We start from the raw sequence: 23,849 nt of genomic DNA, 5'->3' as shown, positions 1-23,849 counted from the left end.
AAGTAATATTTTACAGTAATTTATTGTAATTAAGTTTCCCTGTAATAACCCATTGAATTAATGTAAAAATAAAATATCCTTGGATTTTACAGCATTTAACTCCTATTTTACAGTATAATCTTGCCATGTAAAACCATCTGTAATATTACAACCAGGAATTTTATTTTCACAGCAAAACTGTAAAAAGTGCACTGATTTCACACCATCAAACTGTAACATTACAGTAAAATATTGACTTGGAAGTCACGTGACACAGGCAGCCTATATACTGCCAGAACAATGAATGACGGATGTAACATATAATGTTCATGAAATTTAAAGACATAAAAGTTCAAAGATGAGCTGATTTTTGTTAGGTGGTAAAAGTTATTTTACATTTTGTAGTGGACTACAACTCTTGAGTTGCCTTTTCTGGACAAATGTTGGAGCATTAAACGTTCCAGAAAATTATTGCTTTTTTCCGTCCGGCGGATCCACGGGCAGACTGGAAGGGGAGGAGACTTCCTCTAACCGAACTACTAATTTGAACTGAAGGCGCGAAATCCCTCTTTCCCTTTCTCCGCCGGTGAAGAAGGTGAGCAACTTTGTTTTTACAATGATATTTACTTTTTGTTGAACGTTTATTGCATGCCGCAGATCATATATATTGTCTTTAAAAATGTTGCATCGAAGGTTGCATGTGGAAGTTGGTCTACCAGCTCAGGAACGTTTTTTAAGGGGGAGGGGGGGGGGGGGGGAGGCGCGATCTATTGTTGATGGAAACAATGGGGGGTTGACAAATGAAACATGATGTGCCGTGAGGCAAAGCGATGTCAGACCCATGATTTACCGCAGAGCGGAGCGGGTGCAGCTTGGAGCACTTCTGACGTGTTGCGCTCCACTTTTGTATGCAAAAACGCTCAAAGATATTGCCAATTAATGCTGCGTTCACACTGGCCATAACGTATACATCAAACAGCGCGCATAAAGCCCCGTATTTGAAGCCCTATATTTTTTTTACTTTGGCCCTTGTAACGTCTGCCGTAACCGTTGGCTGCTGCCTCAGGAACCCCCCCTGCTGCAGGGGGGAAAGAGCGCGGGAGGGGCTCTCTAAACTTATCCAACACGCAGAGTTCTTCACCAATCTTTTTCCAAACGAAGTCCTAGTTATGCCGATCTGTTTAGGCATGACAGGAGGGGCCATACGGTTCGCGGTGATTGAATACGACGATAAGTTTATGCTCTATGGCTGAAATTCTTAAATGCTTGTTTTTTTTTTCATGGAATCTGGCTCGTAGTAGTGATATGACAACAACAGGCGCTCTGATTGGTTGCTGCTTGTAAAGCGACGCAGCTGAATGTTGAAGCTTGAAAAGTATCAAGCTTTGACGGAGCCAACGCTGTTGAATCTCATTGCAGAAAAATAATTAATTGCTGTGCATTCATTTTGCACATGTATAAGATATGTATAAGATACAGATAATTAATATGGTTAACAGATACAGATAATGCTGTACTCACTCATCCTTAGAAATCTCTGTCAGGGTGTGAACTTTGACTGTACTCATTATCTTATTTGATTTGATTGCAAGTATAACCAATGTACTGTCATTTTTGCACACTATAATTAATAATCCAGCTGTCATATCTGCACAATGAATGACTAATATATTATGCACATCAGACTCACTTTGATTATTACTGACTCACCTCGTTTAATCATAACTGAATAATCCCTCTGTTATTTTACACAGATTGGTGTATTTGTGTTTGTAACTACCGACTTCGAGATCACTGCTGCTATTTCCACTATTTATCATCCACATTTTCACTGTTGCCGCCACATTCATCTGGAATTCTCAACCTATTTAGATACTACTCCCAGATATACCCGAGTGCTTTCTTTTCTTAAATACTTGTTTTATTGTTCTTTAACTGCTTCTGCTACTCAACTGCTCATACTTTCATACACAAATTTCCTAACTGTGGGACAATGAAGGAATACTTATCTAATCCTTGGCTATGGTTTCCTCTTGCTCTGCAGTCCATTCAAGATATGTGTGATAAAGTAACTACAGAGTGAAAGGCACTCTGATTAGTTGGCGCTCATAACACTGCGTTTCTTTTTGTTAGCAATGTTTTTTTTAGTATCGGTTATCTACTTATCACTGTTATCTACAACATTCTGACCTAAAATTTGTGTTCTTCACCTTGCTTCCCTGTGTTGACTTGAGTATGCCTGTATTCTAGGTTGGACTGACATCTTGATACTTCTGTACCTGTGTCACACAAATTTGTAGTTCCTGTTGCTGGTGCGACTAAGGTAGTTACTGTTTTAATCATGAGCATTGCTGTTTGTGTTTTATTTCATTTTGATGATGAATAATAATTGTAAAAATTACTGTTTACATTGATAGAAAAATCTCAAAGTGCTACTGAAAACACACACATAAATAAATACAATTGTCTGACGAATTAATGCCTATTCTATGTAATTAATTTTTAAAAATCATTTTACGTATTCAGTCACAACAACCTGGGCAGAGAATTAAACATAAAAATGAAATAAAACTCTTGCGCTTATTTTAAGAGTACTTGATTTGGTTGTTCCTCCACAGCATTGAATGTAAAGACTCATTTCTTTTTGAAAAAAATCTAATAGTCTGATTTGGCTAAGTTATTGGCTTGAGGTTTTGAACTTTTGCCTCGCACAGAATATATTACTTCTCATAGGGAAATAACTGTTAAAAACAAAATAAAAATCTGTAAACGTGGCCCCTCTACTCACTATAGTCAATATATGCCTGTTAATTGTAATGCTAATACATTTTGTAACACATTTTAAAAGATAGCAGGCCACACAGGTGCCTTTATCTATTTTAATATTGCCTATATAAAAATCCGGGCAATGGCCAATACCAAAAAAGGTTAATATATTGGCCTGGTATACCTGTCTGCCTCTACTGCACATTTTATAATTATATGTACACTGTTTTAAACATAGGCTTACTTACAATGATCACAATGTGCATGCAAACTTAAAATTGTATTGTTGGTTGCCTTTGTGTAATTTCTTCTTTATTTTCTTTCTAGATCACCAGAGAGCGAGGCTGACCACACTGTAAGTGACTAGTTGACATGCTTCACAATGTTCAACTGCAAATTGGTTGGGTGTGAGCATGTCTTTAGGAATGTCCATAGCTATGTTCAGCACACCAAACTGCATAGCAATGTCCCCAACTATCAATACCAGTGTGGTGTGCCTGATTGCTCATGGAGGTGCAGAAAACACACGGGACTGCAAATTCATATGTATAGGCAGCATAGGTCTAACCCGCAGACTGCGGGGAGTACACTGCCTGACACGTCAGCCCTACCAACTAATGCACCCTTAAAATGTCTAGTTGAGGTATGTGCATTTAAGTGCAGCACTTTGGCCTCTCTTATTGGGCATTTGAAGAAGCACATAAGTGGAGGATTAGAAACAAGATGTCCATTTAGGGATTGTGATTGCACATTCACAAACGTGTCCAGTTTTGCTTCACATATTTGTAGAAAACATAGGAGTGTTGAGGATTCAGTTTTAAATGATGTTGTTTTAGACAGGTCTATAGCCACAGAGCCATTGCCAGGAACCAGTCAGTCATATTCAGAACCTGCTGAGGAACATAATGAACCACAAATGCCATTAGTTGTAGATGAAAACCTCTTTTTCCAGAACCTTACACTTTTCTACCTAAAAATGCAATCTAAGCTACTCTTGCCAGCAACCACTATTCAGACCATCATTGATGGGTTTCAAAGTGCTCATGAACTTGGCCTGTCAAATTCCCTAAACATTCTAAATGAGAAACTAAAGGAACTCGGAATCCCTCAGGCCACTATAAGCAGCATCATTGAGGAAATGAACAGAGAGGATTTACTCTCACTCTATAACAGGGAAAGGCTCAATACCGATGCAAAGAGGAAGGCTGCTTTTAAAGAATCTTTTAACTATGTTCATCCTGTGCCTTTGCTCTTGGGCAATGATGATGATGACAAGGAGTGTTTTGCTCAGTATATTCCCATGCACGAGACCTTGGTGACACTTTTCAAAAATGAGTCTCTGCGTGAACAGTACACCATGACACGTTCACAGCCATCTGCTGATGCTGTCTATCAGGATGTGAAGGATGGAGAAGGCTTTCAAAGAAATCCAGTGTTGAAAGCTGACCCTTCTTCACTTGGTTTAATACTGTACCAAGATGCTTTCGAGGTTGTCAACCCCCTAGGCTCAGGGAAAAAAAAGCACAAGGTTTTAGCTGTTTACCTGACTCTGACTGACATCTTGCCTTACAACAGATCTTCAATTGATCAGATGCAACTTGTTCTCTTATGTAGGGAACAAGACTTTAAGTATTTTGGGGTAAACAAAGTTTTTGCCCCCCTGATTGAGGACCTCAAAATTCTGGAGCAGAGAGGTATCCTCACATCTGATGGCAATGTACTAAAGGGCTCTTTAGTTGCCATTGCAGGAGACAACCTGGGATCCCATTCTATTGGGGGATTCTTGGAGAACTTCAGTCGGTCTATATGGTTTTGTCGCTACTGTGAGGTGTGTAGAGAGGTATTCCTGGCTAACCCTATATTGTGTGGTACAAAAAGAACAGCTCAATCATATGCATGTAACTTGCAAGAACAGAAAACTACTGCCACTGACTCTGTATGTGGCATCAAGTTTGACTCTCCTTTCAATCAGCTTTCACATTTCCATGTTTGCCAGCCTGGCCTACCACCATGTCTAGGCCATGACTTATTTGAGGGAGTCATTGCTTATGACCTGCCCTTATATATTCGCCATTTAGTTGAGGAGAATCATTTCACATACCTGCAGTTAAACAGGTGCAAGAACCAGTTCAGATATGAAGGTAATGATGGTAAGGACAAGCCAGCAGACCTCTCTCCCAGCAGCAACAAGCTAAGTGGACACGCAGTTCAGAACTGGTGTTTCCTTAGACTTCTCCCACTCATGGTGGGTGACAGGATTAAAGATCCCTGCGAAAATGAGGTGTGGCTAATAATTTTGCAGCTCAGGGAGATTGTTGGGCTCATCTGTGCACCGGTGATTACAGAGGGCCAGGTTGCGTATCTTAAAGTCCTCATAGAGGAGTACATAGTCACCAGGACGAGGCTTTTCCCCATTGCTCCCCTCAGACCAAAGCACCATTATCTGTGTCACTATCCATCTCTCATCATTCACTTTGGCCCACTTATACGACTATGGACACTGCGGTTTGAGAGCAAGCACACATTTTTTAAACAGTGTGCCAGAAAATTTCACAATTTCAGGAATTTGTGCAAAACTCTAGCAGAGAGGCACCAACTTCTACAAGCTTACTTAAGTGTGGGAAACTTGTTCCCTCCACTTGTACAAGCAGAAAAGGGGACTTGTTTCCATGTTGAAGATTACAATGACAGGATCAGGGCATCTGTTGCCAGTTGTCCATTCCAGTTACAGTCGGCAGTAGCTTGTAACTGTGTTACAGTCAAAGGCACAGATTACAGAAGGGGGATGTATGTATTATTACAGAACACTGATGATGGGCTTTTCATGGGGAAGATTATGCTCATTATTGTTGAACATAATCTTGTCATTTTTGTCTCCGAGAAACATACTTTTGTAAAGTTATGTGACACAGGCGTGTACTGTGACCAAGGAGTGATCCAAGACAAATATGTGTGCATTAAGCATGAAGATCTCCTCGACTACTATCCCCTTTCAGCATACAACGTGTATGATCAGTCCCTTATTGCTCTCCACCATTCTTTTCCAGAAGCAGTATGAGTAAGGGTGAAAATGAGGATACAGGATATGTGAGGAGAGATGTGAGTAGTAGAGCAGGCTATGTTGTCATAGCTGATATTTTTTTTTTTGGGTAGCCTTGAATACATTTGAATCTTTAATAGGTCGGTTTCACGTGAAATTCTCTTTATATTCTATATCCTGTATGCAGGGTAACTAAAAATAATTTGCAAGTAACCATCATAACAGTCAAAATGCCTATTTCTAGTTTTAGTTTTTTGCTAATTCCTAAGTAATTTCCTGGTCAATAAAACAAAAACTGTCACAAAGTTCAATGTCTATTCCGTCAACACATAAAATACATTTAATTACTTTTCCAATCAAGATGTCCAAAAGTGGAGACAATAGTAAAAAATGGGTGTGATATTGACCTGTAGAAAGGTCTTTCGGCCAATGAAATAATGTGACGCTTTTGTGAATCCAGTCACTTTTTAAAATATTTATCAATAAAAACAGGACAGTTTCTTTTCTGAAATTTCTTACAAAAACAGTTTTCCCCCAAAGATTGTATTGGGACCTGCCCTCCAACTGCATTAGAATTACAGAATGTGAAACCCACCTATTAATTTTTTTTATTGAACAGGCTATAGTAGAAAACATGAATACAGTTTAGGGATGGTAAAAATGCTAAATTACACAACTGAATACTTAACGAAACTAGGTTAAGGAAGCAGTGTGGTCATACTTGCCTGGTCTCCCTGGTGGCCTTCTGACCACCATGCTGGATGGTCTCGGAGTGGACTCTATTGAAGATCTCACCTTGTTGGAGGAAAAGGATCTGGAGAAATACCTCAAACCCATCCAAAGTCGGAAGTTGATGAAGGGAATCAAGGATGGTAATTTCCTCTTTCCACTCTTTGATGTCACTAAACTAGGGCTTTTGAACTTTGACACAAGCTGTACACAATACACATTGTATTAAAAAAATGTAATTGCTTCTCCCTTTGGCTTGAACATTGGCTACTGCATTTTGGTGCAATTGCATGATATTTGTACCATTACACATCACAGGCCTGGTTTCACAGCAACGTTTTGTGGGTTTGGGGATAAAGCCATCTGTGGGACACACTTGGCCAATAGAATGGCGTTATGCTGCGTTCACATCTAGGCTTTTTTGTTGTGCGGTACTTCCGTCTCGACCGCTTGAATGTTCACGCTCCGTTTTCATTCGGCGAGCAGCTGACGACCCCAACAAACGCCGAATGACGTCATACAGAGGCGCGTCTCCCGCCAGCCGAGAGCGGATTGCGACTCGAGGCAGGGCATTACCAGCCAAGAGCGAACACGCGCCCCTCTGTGCCTCCTGGGACAACCTACATTTTACCATTTATCAAACTGTATCTGGGGGCTGGGTTAAGTTTTTCTTTCACCATATTCAGTTCCACTTTAAATAATTTTTCTTTGTGCCCTCTAGGACTTGTTACTCTTAATATGGAGTTGGTCTCTGCTCCTGATCCAAATGCTCTAAATTCCCAAACTCCAAGTTCCCCAAACACAACACTCCAGTCTCCAAATCACCTGTTGTCCAGCCCTCCAAGCACGCCACACGCCTCACAGCCAGGGGTACCATGGCATGTTGACTTTCATCTCAACTTGGACCAGATGTCATCAGCTGTTCGACGTAGAGTGGAAAAACAACAAAGACCATTACCAGACGAAAGAAGGGCCTTCGTGGTTGCGCTTGTGGACCAAATGATGAAGCACGACCAAAACCCATCCAGAGCCATGTGCTACAACGTTGTGAGAAACATTGTCAGGTAAGGATGGGATGATCAGGGAAAGAATTAGCACCTTCTGAAAATTTTAAATGTAAATTGGAAGGAATACATTGTTTTTTTTTTTCATACTTGAAATATCAAGTGTGCTAAAGCGCATGGCAGGATACACGAAGGTTAAACTTGGTTCTTCAAGTACATGAGTTGTAAATGTCTGTTGTGTAACAATAGTGCAATATTTTCTACTTGACTACTTACTTTCTAATTGTCTATTAATCCCACACATTTTTAGGAGACATCCAAAGTCATTTGCTGACATTGGAAAGTATGGTGATACTACAGGAGATGGCTGCTATTCTCTACTACAGCAAGTGAAAACAAGAGTGGAGTACCACAACAGAACCAAAACTCTTCTTCGACACCGCAGAAAACGCTTCACAGGAATCGCAGGAGAGATCAGACAAGAGAGAGGTCCTGTTGACCAGTACGGGTATGTGGCAATATACATGTAATATCTGTTAACATTTTATCAAAAGCATTGTATATGACCATGAATAAGCCAGAAACGGAACAAAACAAATTTTATTGACATTAACTTAGACCTTTTTCCAGCAAGCATGAGCCAATTTTAAAAGTGTTGTAAAGACCGCTAACCCAGCAGCAGCTAAATGTATGTGTTGCCCCACCCCGTGTCGAGTTTCCACGTTTTGATCTGGAACCTCTGCTGCAAACAGCGTTGGGAAGGAGGGGGGGCCATCTGGTAGGAAACATTGAGCGGATTGGAGGACCCCTCGAATGTCCGTCTACTTGCTACAATGGTTTGTCTTTAGCCAATCACAGCTAAGTGGTTCCTTTGACTCATTTTTAGAAGAGCGTGACTTAGGCCACCTGTGCCTACAAGGTGGAAGCTCCAATTCTGTTGGCAAAAAAATTTGGCGGTCAGTAGGAATGTTCAAATAGCAGGAAGGAGGAACTAGGAAGAATAACGAATGTTGTGGGGTAGAAAAAAACTATCATAATTTTGAAGAGAAATATCTTTTGAAAGATTTAGGTATCTTTAATATATACACAAACACTGTGGACTGCAGCTTTATTTGGATAAACAACATCAGTGTTTACAACACTTCTACACTGTAACATAACTTCTGTGACATAAGTCTGTTAATGCAGTCACAACTGGGAGTCAAACGGACCCTTTAGTCATTGCTCCAACTTCTGGGCTATAACTGTCCCTAATAGTAGTGTTACCCTGTGATTCCCCTTCTTAGGTGTGTCAGGTGGGGCCCAGTGGATTTCCCAGAGGGGGAGACCGAGGCATCGTTGATGAAGATGAAGAGGGATCTACTGAACATCTACTCAGGCAGGCTTTCTACTGTTGTTTTGGGTTATTTTGTTTGGAGTTTTTTCATTGGTCAAGATCTAAAAACTGTGTGTTCGGCAGCTAACAAGACCAAATTGTTACTTTGGTACTAACAATGCATTTTTATTGTCTGTATACACAGAGGAAGGAATGAAAGGGGCGGAGAGAGCAGAACCAATGATGGAAAAGACATATGTCATCCTCCGGCAATACCTTAACAAAATGCCTGCTGCAGCAATGTCTGACATCAAAGAGGAGTGGCCCTTTCTCTTCTCTCAGAAAAGCCTATTCTCACATTTTGCTCTTTTGACGGACATCAACGTCCTTCAGAAACTACAGGCGGCAATAAGTCAACGAGGACAGACCATCCTGGATTACTGTTCAACACTGGACCATCCCAACATCAATGAAGTTATTGTCAACTACGCTCAAGACTCTGATAAGGCTGCCTCCATCCTGCTGGTCCTAATGTTGTACTTCAAAGAGCCAAAAGAATGTTTGGTGCTTGAAGTTGATGTAAGATTTTGTATTAAAAAATTTTAAATGCAAATTGAATGATTACATTATCAACTGTACGATTTATTAACTTTGACCAATGAGGAATATTTATACTCTATCCTAAATCTATGCTGCTGTGTGATTATGTTACAGCCATGTGCCACTGCCGTGGACATAAGTTCTGCAGAACTTCCCACCAGCCCCTGCTTGATCATTCAAGGTAATATTACTTTGATCCAATATTGACATTTCTGTCTTGATATAACTTGTTTCATTCTTGAAATCTAGATGAATTTTGTAGCTGAAGTAGAAAAAAATGCTCATATCAGTCTTTTCATTTCAGGTGACATGATGAAGCCCTCTGGATGGCTGATATCCATCGAGGGACAGGTCATGATGGGCCCACACCCGTTCTTTTTACATGGTGTAGCTGCATTGTTGAGCTGCTATTACGTCTTCAACATCGAGTATCCTGCCACTGGATCGTTAACACTGGAGTTCATTCAAAGGTATTTTATAAAGATCACATTTAAAGTGACAGTGTGTAGTATTTGTCATTAATTTCTGGAAATATACGTTGAAATGTTTTGCAAAATGAATCAAATGAAGCCCATTCATTGAAAAATACCAGCAACTTTGTGACAAATAACCATAAAAATCAGGTATAAAATACACACGCGAGGGTCCGACTCTCTGGAGGACGCCATGTTGGATTGTATGTTTATTTTGCTGTATTTATGGTTTTGCTGGAGGTTTTTGACTCCTTTGAAAACTGTGCAACAACACTCTTCTTCCTTTTTTTGTGTGTTATTTGGCGGGTGGCACTCAACATAAAAAGATGCATTTTTCACCAATTAATGTTTTGGAGGGTGAACCAGAGTCATTAATCTCATATCAACTGAAACTATCTTTGCTTTTTTAACAGGTGCTTCCTGGGGATCAACCCTGAGAGAGGGTCAAAGACCAAGAAGCGAACAGCAATCAACCCTCGTGTGAGCACTTTTTTTAGGAAGCTCATTGATTTTGAGTGGACATCATAGATTTTTGCAGCAGTACTCAGGCTCAGTTCTTCAGTGTTCGTTTTTTTTTAGATAAGTTTACGTTAAATGTTTTCCTGTTCTATTGCCCATAATGTTAAAGACTAAGGAGCGCCTGACCCCATTCCCTTCTTCACTGTCTCCTTTCCTCTCGTGTTGTTGTGAGGGCCTCATTCCCTTTTCTCAGTGTTTTTCCTCATTTTAATTTTACAACTTGAAAGATTAATCTTGAATTCTTGGCTGTATAAAATATGTTGAATAAAATTTCTATAAATATGCCATTGGATTAACACTGACTTTACTTTGGCGACGGGGTTGTATTTGTGCAACGGTAGTACATTTAAAGCTAATGGAACCTCAGGATTACTTATTACTGGATTACTTATTACAGTACATTACTGGATTTTTTTTAAATTTTCATACATTGTAAATTCACAGTAAATCATTGTGAACTTGTAAATAGTACATACTGTAAAAGTACAGGGCCTTGTTGTAATGAACAGCAAAAGATTGTAATTCCCCAGGAATGTACTGTAATAGAACAGTAAATGCTTTGTCATTAAAGCTGTAAAGTTGCAGTGTACAATTGTGATTTTACAGCAGTACATTATAATATCACAGCAACAAAATTACAGTAAATTGCTGTGAGTGCATGTAACAGTATTTTACTGTGAAAGCACGGCAAAAGTACGGCAAAATTTATCCAGTAAATTATTGTGAATTCACGGTGAAAATTTTAAGAGTGTACGTCTCATTTCTAGAGGCCGAAAAGCTTGCTCTTTTGTGTTATAAGCTGGTATGAAGATGTATTTCTAGCAAACACCACTCAGAGTAAACTGATTTTAGTATTTTTGATGGTGACACAGCGGAGCCAAGCTGTGGCCTCAGCAAAGAGAACAGATTATAACATTTAATCACAGAGGCCGATCGCTGAGCTTTGCAGGCTTCTTGCCTCGAGGTTTGATTTACCCGCCCTCTTCCTGAGGAAAAATCTCATTCACTAGACGGATTGCTGAGCAGGTCCCTCTGACTGGCCTCTATAAATCATTCTTTAATCAGAGGCCTGTGAGATTGGGTGCAGACACCCGGCAGGAGCTCCATCGTGACATCTCAACTCCTCCCCATGCATCTCTGCAGCCCTAGCCTCCTCTGCTCTCCACCCTGGGCTTGTCTGCGTTTGTATCAGTCATCAGGAAAACTAAGAGAGATCACCACACACAGACAGCCCAACACTTCCTCTACTAAAACAGAGTTACAGCAGGTAAGGAGAAGTCTTCCACAGTCTATAGTGACCCCATCATTTCTAACGTGTCAGCCAGTTAGTGATGGACCTGGTTATTTACTAGGGAAGATTCAAATGTTTCCTTAAGAGGAATGTGAATGTAGCATGTCATGTCAAAACTGATAACATCTCTTTTTAATTCAGCCATGTTTAGATTTGCCCTGAATAATAGCATTTTGGTAAAGTCGTTTTTTGGGGGTTGGGGTGGGGGGGTTATGTTGTGATCTTTAAAGGTTTTGGCCAGACACCTTCATGTGAGACATTTATTTTGCCTGTTACATGTGACCACTGTCACACGTTAAGTTACAAACACAAGTGTGGACCATTACAGGCCTGTCGCTCTGATGAGCACAAGGTCCTGGAAATGTACTGTACAACCTCACTGGCAACGGGTGAAGAGCTAAATGTATAAAACAGTTTTTATGAAAGGTGAAAGTTTTGTAACCACTTGTTACAAATCAGTAATGATTTTAGTCCTCATGGGCTCTTGTAGAAGGAAACATGGTGTCTAATATGGCATCACTCAGAGACTTGGGGTGTTTCTCAATGCCAAGGAACCTTGCCTTGATGTCTTGGCCCTGCCCCGGTTGCCTAGGAGATACGTCATCAGGAGCCGCCAAGACATGTTCCAATCGGTTCCAATGTTCATGTTCACGCCTCCCTCGGATTGGCCACCCCTGGTGCCACTCCACTGAATTCCCTTTAAATAGACTTTACATTATCCACAAAAGACTTGGGGTAAACAAAAAAAATGTATAGCCAATGGTGGTCCGCCCCCCCCGCCCCCCCCCCCCCCCCCATTTCAACAGATCTGGACACGCCACTGCTAATAAATCATAAAACAATAGTTGCACGTTGGTCATTTTTGTATTTATTAATTTTTTTTTATATCCTGAAGTTAAAAATACTCTAGTAAACAAATCAGTTTGAGTAAAGTTCCTTTGAATCAGCATCTCCAGGAGAAAAACAAAGAGAAAGGCTGAAAGCTGATTTAACAGGCGAAAGATGTTCCAACACAGCTAATTTTCAGAATTTAAACATCAGTTTAATGTCTTTTCTCTTGTAGAAAACTCACTGAATTTTCTTGACACTTGCAAAAACGAACATTTTTGGCTCAAAAATGCGCTTTAGCTGCATCATGGATGCCAGTCATGCAGCAGTTGTGTTGTGAGGAACACTAATTGAGATGAGATGCTAAATATGTTTTCTGAACAGTAAAGGGGCTCTGACGTCACGGTGTAGAAACATTTTCTGCTCGCTCAGCTGGTGTGGAGCTCTCAGTCCGCCCATGGTTCCGGGGAGCGCGATGCGCTCCCGCTCCGTGCGCAATGATAACGGACACCTCCGGGAGTTTTAGAGAGGGGGGTTGATCATCAGATCAGCTCGTGGCAACGTGGCACAGTCTCTGGCGATAAATTAAGACGATTGGAATGTGGATTATTTACAACTGGATTAAAGTCGGTGCCATTAAGTGACAGAAGAGTTCCCCACTAATGTTTTGGGCTGTTTATTTTCTGGAGCCATCGGACAGTTAAGCCACGATCAAAGCAAACATCAGAGAAGATGAGGCGTAAAGTTGGTTAGAGAACCATGCGCTTTCTGAATAAATGGAGAGATGGTGCTCCTCTTCAGTCGACTTCTCCTCTTCTCTCACCGGCTCAGAGGAGCATCCATTTGCCTGCTGTCGCTTTTCCTTTCATACTTGTGCTACTCCGCGCTGTTCTCTGACAGCACCATCATGCACAAGTCAGCTGGTCCGACAGCCGGTTGTCACAGAGTTGATGGAGCCAAACGGCGCCTTCACAAATCCATCTCCTGTCTTCTGCGCGTGGACTCGAGCTCGAGCGGTGCTGATGAGAGAACAGACCAAAGACGCGCTTCCGCTGCTCCCATCCTAAAGAACGACACCCCCAGTCCTCCCATGAGCCATTTAAAGTTTGGAAACAAAAAGTTACCGAAGGCCATCATAGTTGGGGTGAAGAAAGGGGGAACGAGGGCTGTTCTGGAGTTCATCAGAATCCACCCGGACGTCCGAGCGGCAGGAACCGAGACTCACTTCTTTGATAGAAACTATGCCAGAGGCCTGGAGTGGTACAGGTAAGAACTTCATCACATCCAGGAGAGGTGATGGTTTGGTTTGGGTGTTTGAGCAAAACGAGGTATGATGGCAGGAGATACTTTATTGATCCCAGAATGGGATGTTGGAGAAATAAGGTTTTAGCCCAGATGTGAAATCACAATTCCACTAAATGATCTCTCTCTCTCTCTCTCTCTCTCTCTCTCTCTCTCTCTCTCTCTCTCTCTCTCTCTCTCTCTCTCTCTCTCTCTCTCTCTCTCTCTCTCTCTCTCTCTCTCTCTCTCTCTCTCTCTCTTTCTCTGTGTGTGTGTGTGTGTGTGAGGGAGAGAGAGAGAGAGAGAGACAGAGAGAGAGAGAGAGAGAGAGAGAGAGAGAGAGAGACATAACTAATGGCCCGTTTGCACTCACCTGACCCAGCACGCTCTTCTTGTTGTGAGGTAACAGTCCCACATCAGCATCACTTATTAGCAAGAAGCTCAAATAAATAAACTTTACAGGTTTTGTGTATTAGAGCCCAACATGGAGACGTAGAGATAAAAGTCAATTTTTGGGTAACATTTCACAACACGTTCCTTTATTAGGAATTATTATTATTATTATTATTATTATTATTATTATTATTATTATTATTATTATTATTATTATTAAGTATTAATAAACTATCAAATAAAGTATTAACTATATTATGTGATGCATTACCAAGCAGATCCCCCTGTCTAAACCTTAAGGACATTTAGTTAATAATATTGTGAACTTTAATGAAGACACACTTTGTTTATTAATGCTTAATAATGCACTAAGTAACATTAATTATGGGACCCTTGTTGTAAAGTTAATTTTTGAATAATAAAATGAAAGATTTCAACCCAACAAAACAAAACTCAAACACAGGAGACACCTGTGAAGGTAAATAGAGTCATTTGCCTCTGATTTAGAGAAAGGGGATTATTTACTCAGGGAGAAGTAATTATGAGAGGCAGGTGAGCGACTGAGCTGATGGAGTACAAGTGTGGGATGCTGTTCAACGTGGTGAGCTGAGGAGAAAACAATAGCAAACGGCACCAGGAGTAAAATAAACACACCGAGATCCTAAATGAAACAAACAAGAAGCTCCATCCCCAAAGTAAAGATTAATACTCCTCAACCAATTCAAACCAAACATTTTAGGATCTTGTGAGTAAAAAATGAATCTGTGTCAGTTTCATAACTCAGTCGTCTTGCCTCCTTTTGCAAATAAAGACAAATTATGAAGAGCCTCTGTTCGATGGAGGTCACGTGCTTCCTGGAACCTCGAATGATCTGGGTGAAGATAATCCAGCAAAAGCAACAACCATGAAGTAGAAATGCAAACTACAACCACACACATCACCGACGAGCTCCGCTGGACATTAGGCAAGGCAAGGCCAGGCAGCTTTATTCATACAGCACATTTCAAACACAGAGGCAATTCAATGTGCTTTACAGCTATCAGGACATGATATGAAAACAACATAAAAACACAAATTAAAATACACACAGATAGAATTAGAGTTTAGAGCAAAAGGAGAAGAAAAAGTTACAGCGCAGATTACAGTGGAGACAATGCAGCATACGAAACAATTCATTTAAAGGCGGATGGGTGCATCGGGGTTTTTAGTTTTGTTTTAAACAACACTAGGGTTGGGGCGCATCTGAGGTCAATTAGCTAAGATCTCCTAATCCTCATCGTAGGGAGGCCATGTGACAGGGTACTGTTATCAAACCATAACAATTACCCAAAAGCACAGAGATACCAGCTTTATCCCATAAACACTGGATTACTTTTAGAATAATAGTCATTAGTCCCATCAGAATATACAAACTCTACTGAAATTAAAGAATAGAATAGAATAGAATAGAATAGAACAATCCCACAGTGGGGAAATTGACTCGTTACAGCAGCACAGACACTTAGAGAAAAGGAAGAAGACAAATAATAACAAGATTACAGGTCAACACACAAAGGCAATAAACTATTATTGTAACGTTCAACCACTAAAAACAACAAACAAACAGAGAAACTTGTGTTTCTAGAACTATGCAGCATAAGGGACACAGACTTATGTAAATCAGGTATTGCACAGGTTTGTCACCGGTTCTGTTCATCACTTTTATGGACAGAATTTCTAGACGCAGCCGTGGTGTGGAGTGTGTCGAGTTTGGTGGCAGGAGAATCTCGTCTCTGCTTTTTGCGGATGATGTGGTCCTCCTAGCTTCATCCAGCTCTGACCTTCAGCTCTTGCTGGGTAGGTTCGCGGCCGAATGTGAAGCGGCTGGGATGAGGATCAGCACCTCCAAATCTGAGACCATGGTTCTCGACCGGAAAAGGGTGGCTTGCCACCTCCGGGTCGGGGGAGAGGTCCTACCTCAAGTGGAGGAGTTTAAGTATCTCGGGGTCTTGTTCACGAGTGAGGGTAGGAGGGATCGGGAGATCGACAGGCGGATTGGTTCGGCGTCTGCAGTGATGCGGACGCTGAGCCGATCTGTCGTGGTGAAGAGGGAGCTGAGCCAGAAAGCCAGGCTCTCGATTTACCGGTCGATCTACGTCCCAATCCTCACCTATGGTCATGAGCTTTGGGTAATGACCGAAAGAACGAGATCGCGGATACAAGCGGCCGAAATGAGTTTCCTCCGTAGGGTGGCCGGGCTCAGCCTTAGAGATAGGGTGAGGAGCTCGGACATTCGGGAGGGACTCGGAGTAGAACCGCTGCTCCTCCGGATCGAAAGGAGCCAGTTGAGGTGGTTTGGGCATCTGGTTAGGATGCCTCCTGGACGCCTCCCCGGGGAGGTGTTTCGGGCATGTCCTGCCGGCAGAAGGCCCCCAGGTCGACCCAGGACACGTTGGAGAGGTTACATCTCCAATCTGGTCCGGGAACGCCTTGGGGTCCTGCCGGAGGAGCTGGTGGACAAGGCCGGGGAGAGGACGGCCTGGAGCTCCCTAGTTGGGATGCTGCCCCCGCGACCCGGACCCGGATAAGCGGAGGAAGACGACGACGGTATTGCACAGGTATTGACTGAATACTGCATTGATGGTAATGTGTACCAGGATAATGCCAGAATACCAGTTAAAGCCTAAAACACCAGCTGAGTGAGTAACTATTACACTTAGCTACTTAGATTTAAAGGCGTCATCGTTTTCCACCGACAGCTTGACAGCCACCAGATCAGCTGGTTTTTAAAAGGTTTCTTATAGACTTGACTTTGTCACCCTTACTGCATCATCTTATCCCTTCAGCGCCTACGTGAGGATTTAATCTCATGAGGTGCAGACCGGGATGACTGATGGTCTCCCAGTGTAAGACGGTCTCTTGACTCATTGACTCAGCAACTTTTAAAATGAGCCTTATCTCCATTCAGATGACAGAGTAGTGTCAGTCTTCATTCTGACGTCTTGTGAAGTCATTTAACACATTATAATGCTCCAACTTTAGCAATCAAAACCACATAACTACTGCAGCTGCAAACTGTTTCATATGTAAAATAGCTAAAATATTGATTCATTCATGTTTAATACATGACTCAGGTTCTTCAAGCAATCTCCTTGTTCCTCCACACATAAGACACACACTATTTAATCTCACTAATTGCACATCTAAAGCCTGAACATGTTTGTTTTGTTAATGAGAAACACATGCAGCAATCAGAAACACACGCTCACACACTTTTCTACGTCCAAATACAGATTATTTTAATGACTGGCTGTTATATAGCCTGCAGGGGATATGTGTATACAATAATTATGGGCCGAAAGTATCTGCACTAATTGGCACTTTTCAGGACAGTTGACAGCTGAAGCCCTTTTATTTCAGCGATGCCTCAAAGAGACTCAAACCCACAGCCCATTACTGTAGTTTGACTGTCAGCTGTCAGGGCTGTAAAAAAGGTCAACAGAGGATCGCTTTCAAAAACAAAACAGCTGCGTCATCGATGAAGTCCGAGCCATTGTCGGGAATTGTTTCATTCTGAGTCTGAATCTGAGGGGTGCTGCGTGCACGCTTTGCTTTATGCAGCATCTGAGAGAAGAGACGGAAGATTCTTGCAGTGAACCTCCCAGCATCAGATGGTGGGTTGGCAGGCCGAGTCTCAGCTGGTAAATGCTGCAGCGCTTGGCCAATGTCCTCCTGTAGGGAAGAAATGAAAAAGAACACACAAATGTACCTCAAGCCTCTTTGGTAAAATAGTTGAGTCCACTAAATTATTTTTTCAGCCATTTGAATCTATTGCACTAATTTATTTTTAGCTTGTGTATCACTACGGATGTCAAGACACACAAAAAAGTTTTGTTAAATAAAGTCAATGAAAGACTCACTTTGAAGGTAATCTCTTCTTATGTTTATATTTATGTTCATTTGACTTGTGTTTTAAATGGGAACTAGGCAGTTTTGGCTTGCTTTTAGCACCCCCTAGTGGCTGTATATAGAACCCAAAGCAAAACGTGTCTCTTTGCTGTGTGTTCGTCTTAATGGTCTTAATCTAACAGCTGAAATGTCTCCCAGCCTTTTTGAGTTTCACTAGGAATGATTCATCAATAAATTAAACAAATCAGCTGTGTTCATGATTTAAAACATGCAGGAAACGTGCTGGGAGCAGATGGAGCACCCAGTATGTCAGCTCATTTTTTCTAAGTTCCTACAGAGAGGAAAGGCAACTCTGAAGTTGCAAGTGGAATTTTCTGGCCACAGGGGGTGATAGAGGCTGGGTGGTCTTTCATTAACTGTAAAGGATCATTTTAGCACAAACTGGCTCAAGAAAATGATTTAAAGGTGCAGTGTGTATGTGACTTCTTCCGGCTTTTGGAGAGTACAGACGCTTTTTTCTCCTCTCCCTCCCTCCTTATCCCAAGGCCCTTTGTCCTGTCTGTGCACGGCGCTTTCTGCATTTTTTCTGGAAAATGGATCTGGTCAGTTGGTCTCTCAACGCGATTGACAAAATTTTTTCAACGATGACAACGGGAGAAGGGGCTCCCGGATGCCCCTCTGGGACAGAGCCAGCTGGGTACATCATGGACTCCTGGAAACAGTGGAACCTGATATGCCTCTCTCAACTGTCTGTAGAGGATTCTGAAGATGTCTGGATATTCGTGGTTTTGGTGTCAGGATTCCTGCTGTTTGGCCTGAGCGGTTACCTGGCTTACCGGAAAATTAACGAGCTTTCGAGGAATATTGGCTCCATCCCGGAGCTCAGGGATGGAATGCATCACGCTGTGAACGCACAAACTCATATAATTGTCAAGATGAGTCGTAAGCTTGGAAATTTGGCTGAGATTCAGGCTCTGGCACGGAAGGTGGATACCATCAAGGAGCGAGTGGACAGATCAGCACGGACTGGGATTGATTAATTACGCCATTATTGGATTTAAAGGGGTTGACCAACAGAACACTAAGGCAGAGAGGAAATTATCTCTGTCCGTCCCCAAAACAATTCTTAACTGAATCTGGTGCCCTTGAGCCTGTGAGACTGAAGTGATAACTCCCCCCTCAGAAGAAATGTGGAATGCTGCAGTCGCTATGGAAACCTTTTCTCCTTATCCCAGTCTGGGCGGGACTGTGACCGGTGAAGGCCGTGGAACCGTATCTAGGAGTCAATGTGCTCTCTAACCCAATATCTCCCTCCCCTGTCCAAACGACGGTGATGAGTGCTGCCCCACGTGGCTGCACGCACTGAAGTGAGGAGAGTCCCAACCCTACCTCCCCACCTAGTGGACACTTATGTTGTGTAATGTCTAAAGTCTGTGTGCTTATCTGTCTGAGGTGTTTTTTGCATAGCAAAGCTGCCCTCCCTTTGGAGGGTAACTCTGAAGTGCTTTTTTCCCCCTCCCCCTGACTCTATCCTCATATAAACCCTCTTGATCTATTATGGTAGCACGACTCGGGTTGCAAATGACCACAGTCACCAATTCTTGTCATGTGTCTTTGTATGTATGTCTGATCTCAGAATTGTGTGTACTGAAACTCTAATTTCCCTCTGGGATTAATAAAGAATCTTTGAATTTGAAGTTAATTGAATTGTAAGAATATAGTGAGAATTTTACAGTGAGAAAATCCCAAAGGAGTCTAATGTTTCAGTCATTTTGGAAGGAAGGTTATACTGAAACATATTTCATATCCAGCTGGCTGTTGGATTGCCAGTTTTTCTCCTTTCACAACAAAGGAAGGAGGAACTTAACTACTGTTTACCATCAGTGAGTGTGGGGGTGCCGTGTCTCACTGCAGCGCCGACAATTGTAATTTGATGGCCGACGGCAAAAAGCTTCAGAGTTGTTTAAAGTGGTTGCAGTAACCACATTTTACCACAGGATGTCATTTTTACTTCATTTCTAAATAATGCACCTTTAAAAATATGATAAACTGCAATGTATCCATTTAACAAACAGCAGGTGTGAGTTTGTGTTTTTATGTTCTCATTGATCACTAGGGCCAGGAATATTTTGGTATTTTTTAAACCTTTTTTGTTCTTCAGCCCTAATGAAGCACAAATGACACACTGGGGATTTTCTGCCCCCTAGCAAATTATTCTAAAGTCCTAAAAATGGGATTTGATTCTTAGTTTTGGTTTACTCATAGTGCATTTGACTTTAGTTTAACCATTTTGATAGATGACAGTTGTGATTTCATACATTTCAGGTAATTCTTACATAAAAGTTTTAGTTGGTGTATAGTAGGGCCAAGAATAAATTTTTGAGTTCATGACAACGTCTAAAAGCTCTTGCATGGTTAAATATGAGTAGTTCTAGATCTAACGGTGTTGGTTCACTGGGAGTCTCTGATGTAGCAGACTGAGTTTAGCTCATGTATAAACAAATGCCTACACACAAATATCTCCAAAGTAACAAAAAGATGGCTCTTTTAAACTACTCACAAGCTCACGCGTATGAAGCCAAATTAGGTATTCATAACTAAAGTTACAGCAGCCTCCATTCATTTGTTTCCTACAGCTGCTCCTTCAGGATCACGAAGAACGGGAACTTATCTCCAGCTTTCATTGGTCTAAAGGTGTACTCTGAACATACCTCTCTCTCTCACACACACACACACGCGTGTGTGTGTGTGTGTGTGTGTGTGTGTGTGTGTGTGTGTGTGGGTGTGTGTTTACTCTGTGTGTTTTATTGAAAAGGTAAAACTCATTTGTGTTGTTTCAGAAATGCTATCAAAAAACAACTTTTGCTTAATAAAATTACAAAAAATGTTGAAAAAAAATTAATTTCAAAAGGTTTTCAAACCAGTTGCCACAAAGATTTTCTTCATTGCAAGACTTTCTTGGGTTAAAATTCATAATCACAGACCAACAATAATTTGGTTAGTTCAGCAATTATACTGAAAATAATAGAAATGCATGAACAACGGGTCAAAATGGTCTGTTATAAAAGACTTGTGATAATCTGCAAGCTTTTTACATTCCATATTTTACCTTTTCAAGTCAAATTCCACCATGGCCTAGTTTATAGACCCAGAAGAACCTAACAAAGTTAATAAATGTTCTGTTGTACTCATGGTGATTTATCACTGCTGAACAGTTCTGGGCTGATGCTCAGGAAAGCTGTCTACGACACAAGTCTCCAGTGAAAACACACCACTATGACGTAGCTTCATTTACATTGAAGAAGTGGGTTCAGGTCTTAACTGGAGCTTAGTTGGGGTGGCTTTATCCAGTTCACTTGTGTAATCCTGCCCTAAATAAATCTTATCTACTCCTATTCTGCTGATTGAGTGAAAACAAGGACAATATGTCCTTTTGGTCCAAATGAGTTCATTCAACCAGTAAGAATTTGATAAAACCATGAAACGTTCTCTTCATTGGAAACATCTACTGAATTTTTTTTATGCGTGTGTGTGTGTGTGTGTGTGTGTTTGACATTTTTCATTCAGAGGTTTAATGCCAAGGACACTCGAGAGTCAAATCACCATGGAGAAGACGCCAAGCTACTTTGTGACCAAAGAGACTCCTCGTCGGATCTCTGCCATGTCCCAGGATGTGAAGCTCATCGTGGTGGTGCGTGACCCGGTCACTCGAGCAATATCTGACTACACTCAAACTTTCTCCAAAGCTCCCGACCTGCCGAGCTTCCAAAAGCTGGCCTTCAGGAATCAGAGCATGGGAGTTGTGGACATGTCCTGGAACGCCATCCGCATCGGCCTGTACGCTCTGCACCTGGAGAACTGGCTCCGCTACTTTCCTCTGGCTCAGATTCACTTCGTCAGCGGGGAACGCCTCATCACGGACCCGGCGGGGGAGCTGGCTCGGGTGCAAGACTTTCTCGGGTTAAAACGTATCGTAACGGACAAACACTTTTATTTTAATCGCACAAAGGGCTTCCCTTGCCTTAAGAAGCCGGAGAGCAGTGGCTCCCCTCGCTGTCTGGGAAAGTCGAAGGGCAGAACTCACGTGCAGATAGACAGAGACGCTATCGAGCAACTGCGAGACTTCTACAGACCGTACAATGACAAGTTCTATGAGATGGTAGGACACGACTTTAAATGGGAATAGGACGTTTTTTACATGAAGGATAGAGATGGAAATGGGATGCAGACAGAAAGCTTATGCTAAACACCAACTGTAGCTCTGCTCTTTAACACAAAGCTCCTGCACTTGCAGTTTACCAGCATCCGCATTCTGTTTGTTCCAGATATCATTTCGGCTTTGGGATCAGATTATTTCTGTTGGCGCAGATAACTGCCAGCTAGATTGCAGACTTTCTCATAAAAGAGCAGATTCCAGGGAACGGGAATAGCTTATCTTAAAGTGTCCTTTGCAGACTTTAGGAGGAACAAATCAAGGCAGGGCTTGAAAGTAAGACCTTGAAAAATGTCAGGAAGTCTTCTGGGAGAGGAGCTGCAGTGCCGTGGGTGGACATCCAAAATGTGAGGCTGTGCAACCAGAACAAACGATCTAAAAGTACCCAAACTTTTCCACTGCAGCATCATTTGGATCAGGTATGTGCAGAAACACTGATGCTTTGTTTCACTAAAGTGTCTATATTTTTATTACAATTTAATTTAATCACTGAACTGTTTGTCCACTTCATGAAATAAAGAGGAAAATTGTCCGTTTAGATTTTCTTCATTTCCTAAAGCTTTGTACCTGGTGAAGTTTTGCTGGTATTTGCTGCATGCCCAGAACTCTGTTGTTTGAGGTTTCTTATAGGGGGTTGTTGCATGCATATAGGGGCTGATGATAAGTGCATGAGCGGGTGTAGGTGTGAGGAATTTCAATCACCCTTCAAAGACAAAGCAAGGAGCACCGAGTGGCGGTGGGTTATCAAACAGAACTGTGTGTCACAGCAAAAGTTTGTATTTGGTTACGGTCTGTGAATACTAAGGCTATAACACCACCGTGCTTCCTGCAAAACAAGAACAGAGATTTCATCTTCTGGCTTAGAGAAGAACTGGGCTGGTCAGGAGACTTTAAAGAGCAAGTCAACCCCTACCAGAGTCTAACTCCACTCCCACTTCATGTTTGAAAAATGCAACACATGTTGTTGCCTGGCAGACCGAGGGGGCGGAGCCGCTAACAAATACACACACACTCAGGCTCACGACAGCATTGTGACATCATAATGTACCAGTTTACATCATAGCATACTTCTTAGCCAATAGCGGTGGCAGATTTAAATTAAAATACAGTGCAGAGTTTTTACCTGACAATGGCACAACACTGCCAGTTTTAGGTAGAATATTTAAATTTTAACTAAGATGCACTGAAGTGCCAAATTATTGATGGCACGTGTCTGCAGCACGATTAGACACACGTTTATTTAGTTTATCAGCAAAAAAAGTTTATTTGGGGGTGACTTGCTCTGATAAATATTATCATGTGACATTATTTATTAATTTACTGGCCTCATTATTCTAGGTGTGTGTGTGAGGGGGGGGGGTGTACACACACACACACTTTTTTGAGAAAAATATTCAATTATTCATCCATTCATCTTCTTAGCCTTTTGCTCCTCAGTGGAGTCACAGGGAGCTGGCTCCTATCTCTCAGCAGTCATCAATGGGCAGTACTGTTCCCTTGCCACAAAAAAGTTGCCGGTTTGAATCCTGG

General features: G+C 41.7%; 2 protein-coding genes across 6 annotated transcripts; both read left to right on the top strand.

Annotated features, from left to right (window-relative positions):
* The first annotated feature begins 474 nt into the window (after positions 1-474).
* Positions 475-10,710, top strand: si:dkey-15h8.17 (uncharacterized). Of its 5 annotated transcripts, XM_070545410.1 has the most exons (12): positions 475-574; positions 2,230-2,302; positions 3,073-3,100; positions 5,793-5,844; positions 6,483-6,657; positions 7,236-7,578; positions 7,829-8,026; positions 8,805-8,896; positions 9,039-9,412; positions 9,548-9,614; positions 9,738-9,903; positions 10,320-10,710. In XM_070545410.1, exons 4-12 carry the CDS (start codon positions 5,800-5,802, stop codon positions 10,432-10,434), a joined length of 1,575 nt encoding a protein of 524 aa, XP_070401511.1. In that variant the 5' UTR covers positions 475-574; positions 2,230-2,302; positions 3,073-3,100; positions 5,793-5,799; the 3' UTR covers positions 10,435-10,710. The 5 variants fall into 5 exon arrangements, with proteins under 5 accessions (XP_070401511.1, XP_070401513.1, XP_070401514.1 ...); XM_070545412.1 differs by lacking the exon at positions 5,793-5,844 and having other exon boundaries at positions 476-574; XM_070545411.1 differs by lacking the exon at positions 475-574 and having other exon boundaries at positions 1,347-2,302.
* A 2,288-nt stretch (positions 10,711-12,998) lies between these two features.
* On the top strand, positions 12,999-23,561 carry LOC107388017 (heparan sulfate glucosamine 3-O-sulfotransferase 2). Its single transcript, XM_015963349.3, has 2 exons — positions 12,999-13,810; positions 21,674-23,561. The coding sequence occupies exons 1-2, from the start codon at positions 13,329-13,331 to the stop codon at positions 22,290-22,292; spliced, it is 1,101 nt and encodes a 366-aa protein (XP_015818835.3). The 5' UTR covers positions 12,999-13,328; the 3' UTR covers positions 22,293-23,561.
* The last annotated feature ends 288 nt before the right edge of the window (positions 23,562-23,849 follow it).

The sequence above is a fragment of the Nothobranchius furzeri genome, chromosome 16 (assembly GCF_043380555.1).
Source record: "Nothobranchius furzeri strain GRZ-AD chromosome 16, NfurGRZ-RIMD1, whole genome shotgun sequence".
In the NCBI taxonomy this organism is placed as follows: Eukaryota; Metazoa; Chordata; class Actinopteri; order Cyprinodontiformes; family Nothobranchiidae; genus Nothobranchius; species Nothobranchius furzeri.
The sequence above is the reverse complement of the archived record's forward strand: the minus strand, read 5'-3'. Positions and strand labels throughout refer to the sequence as shown.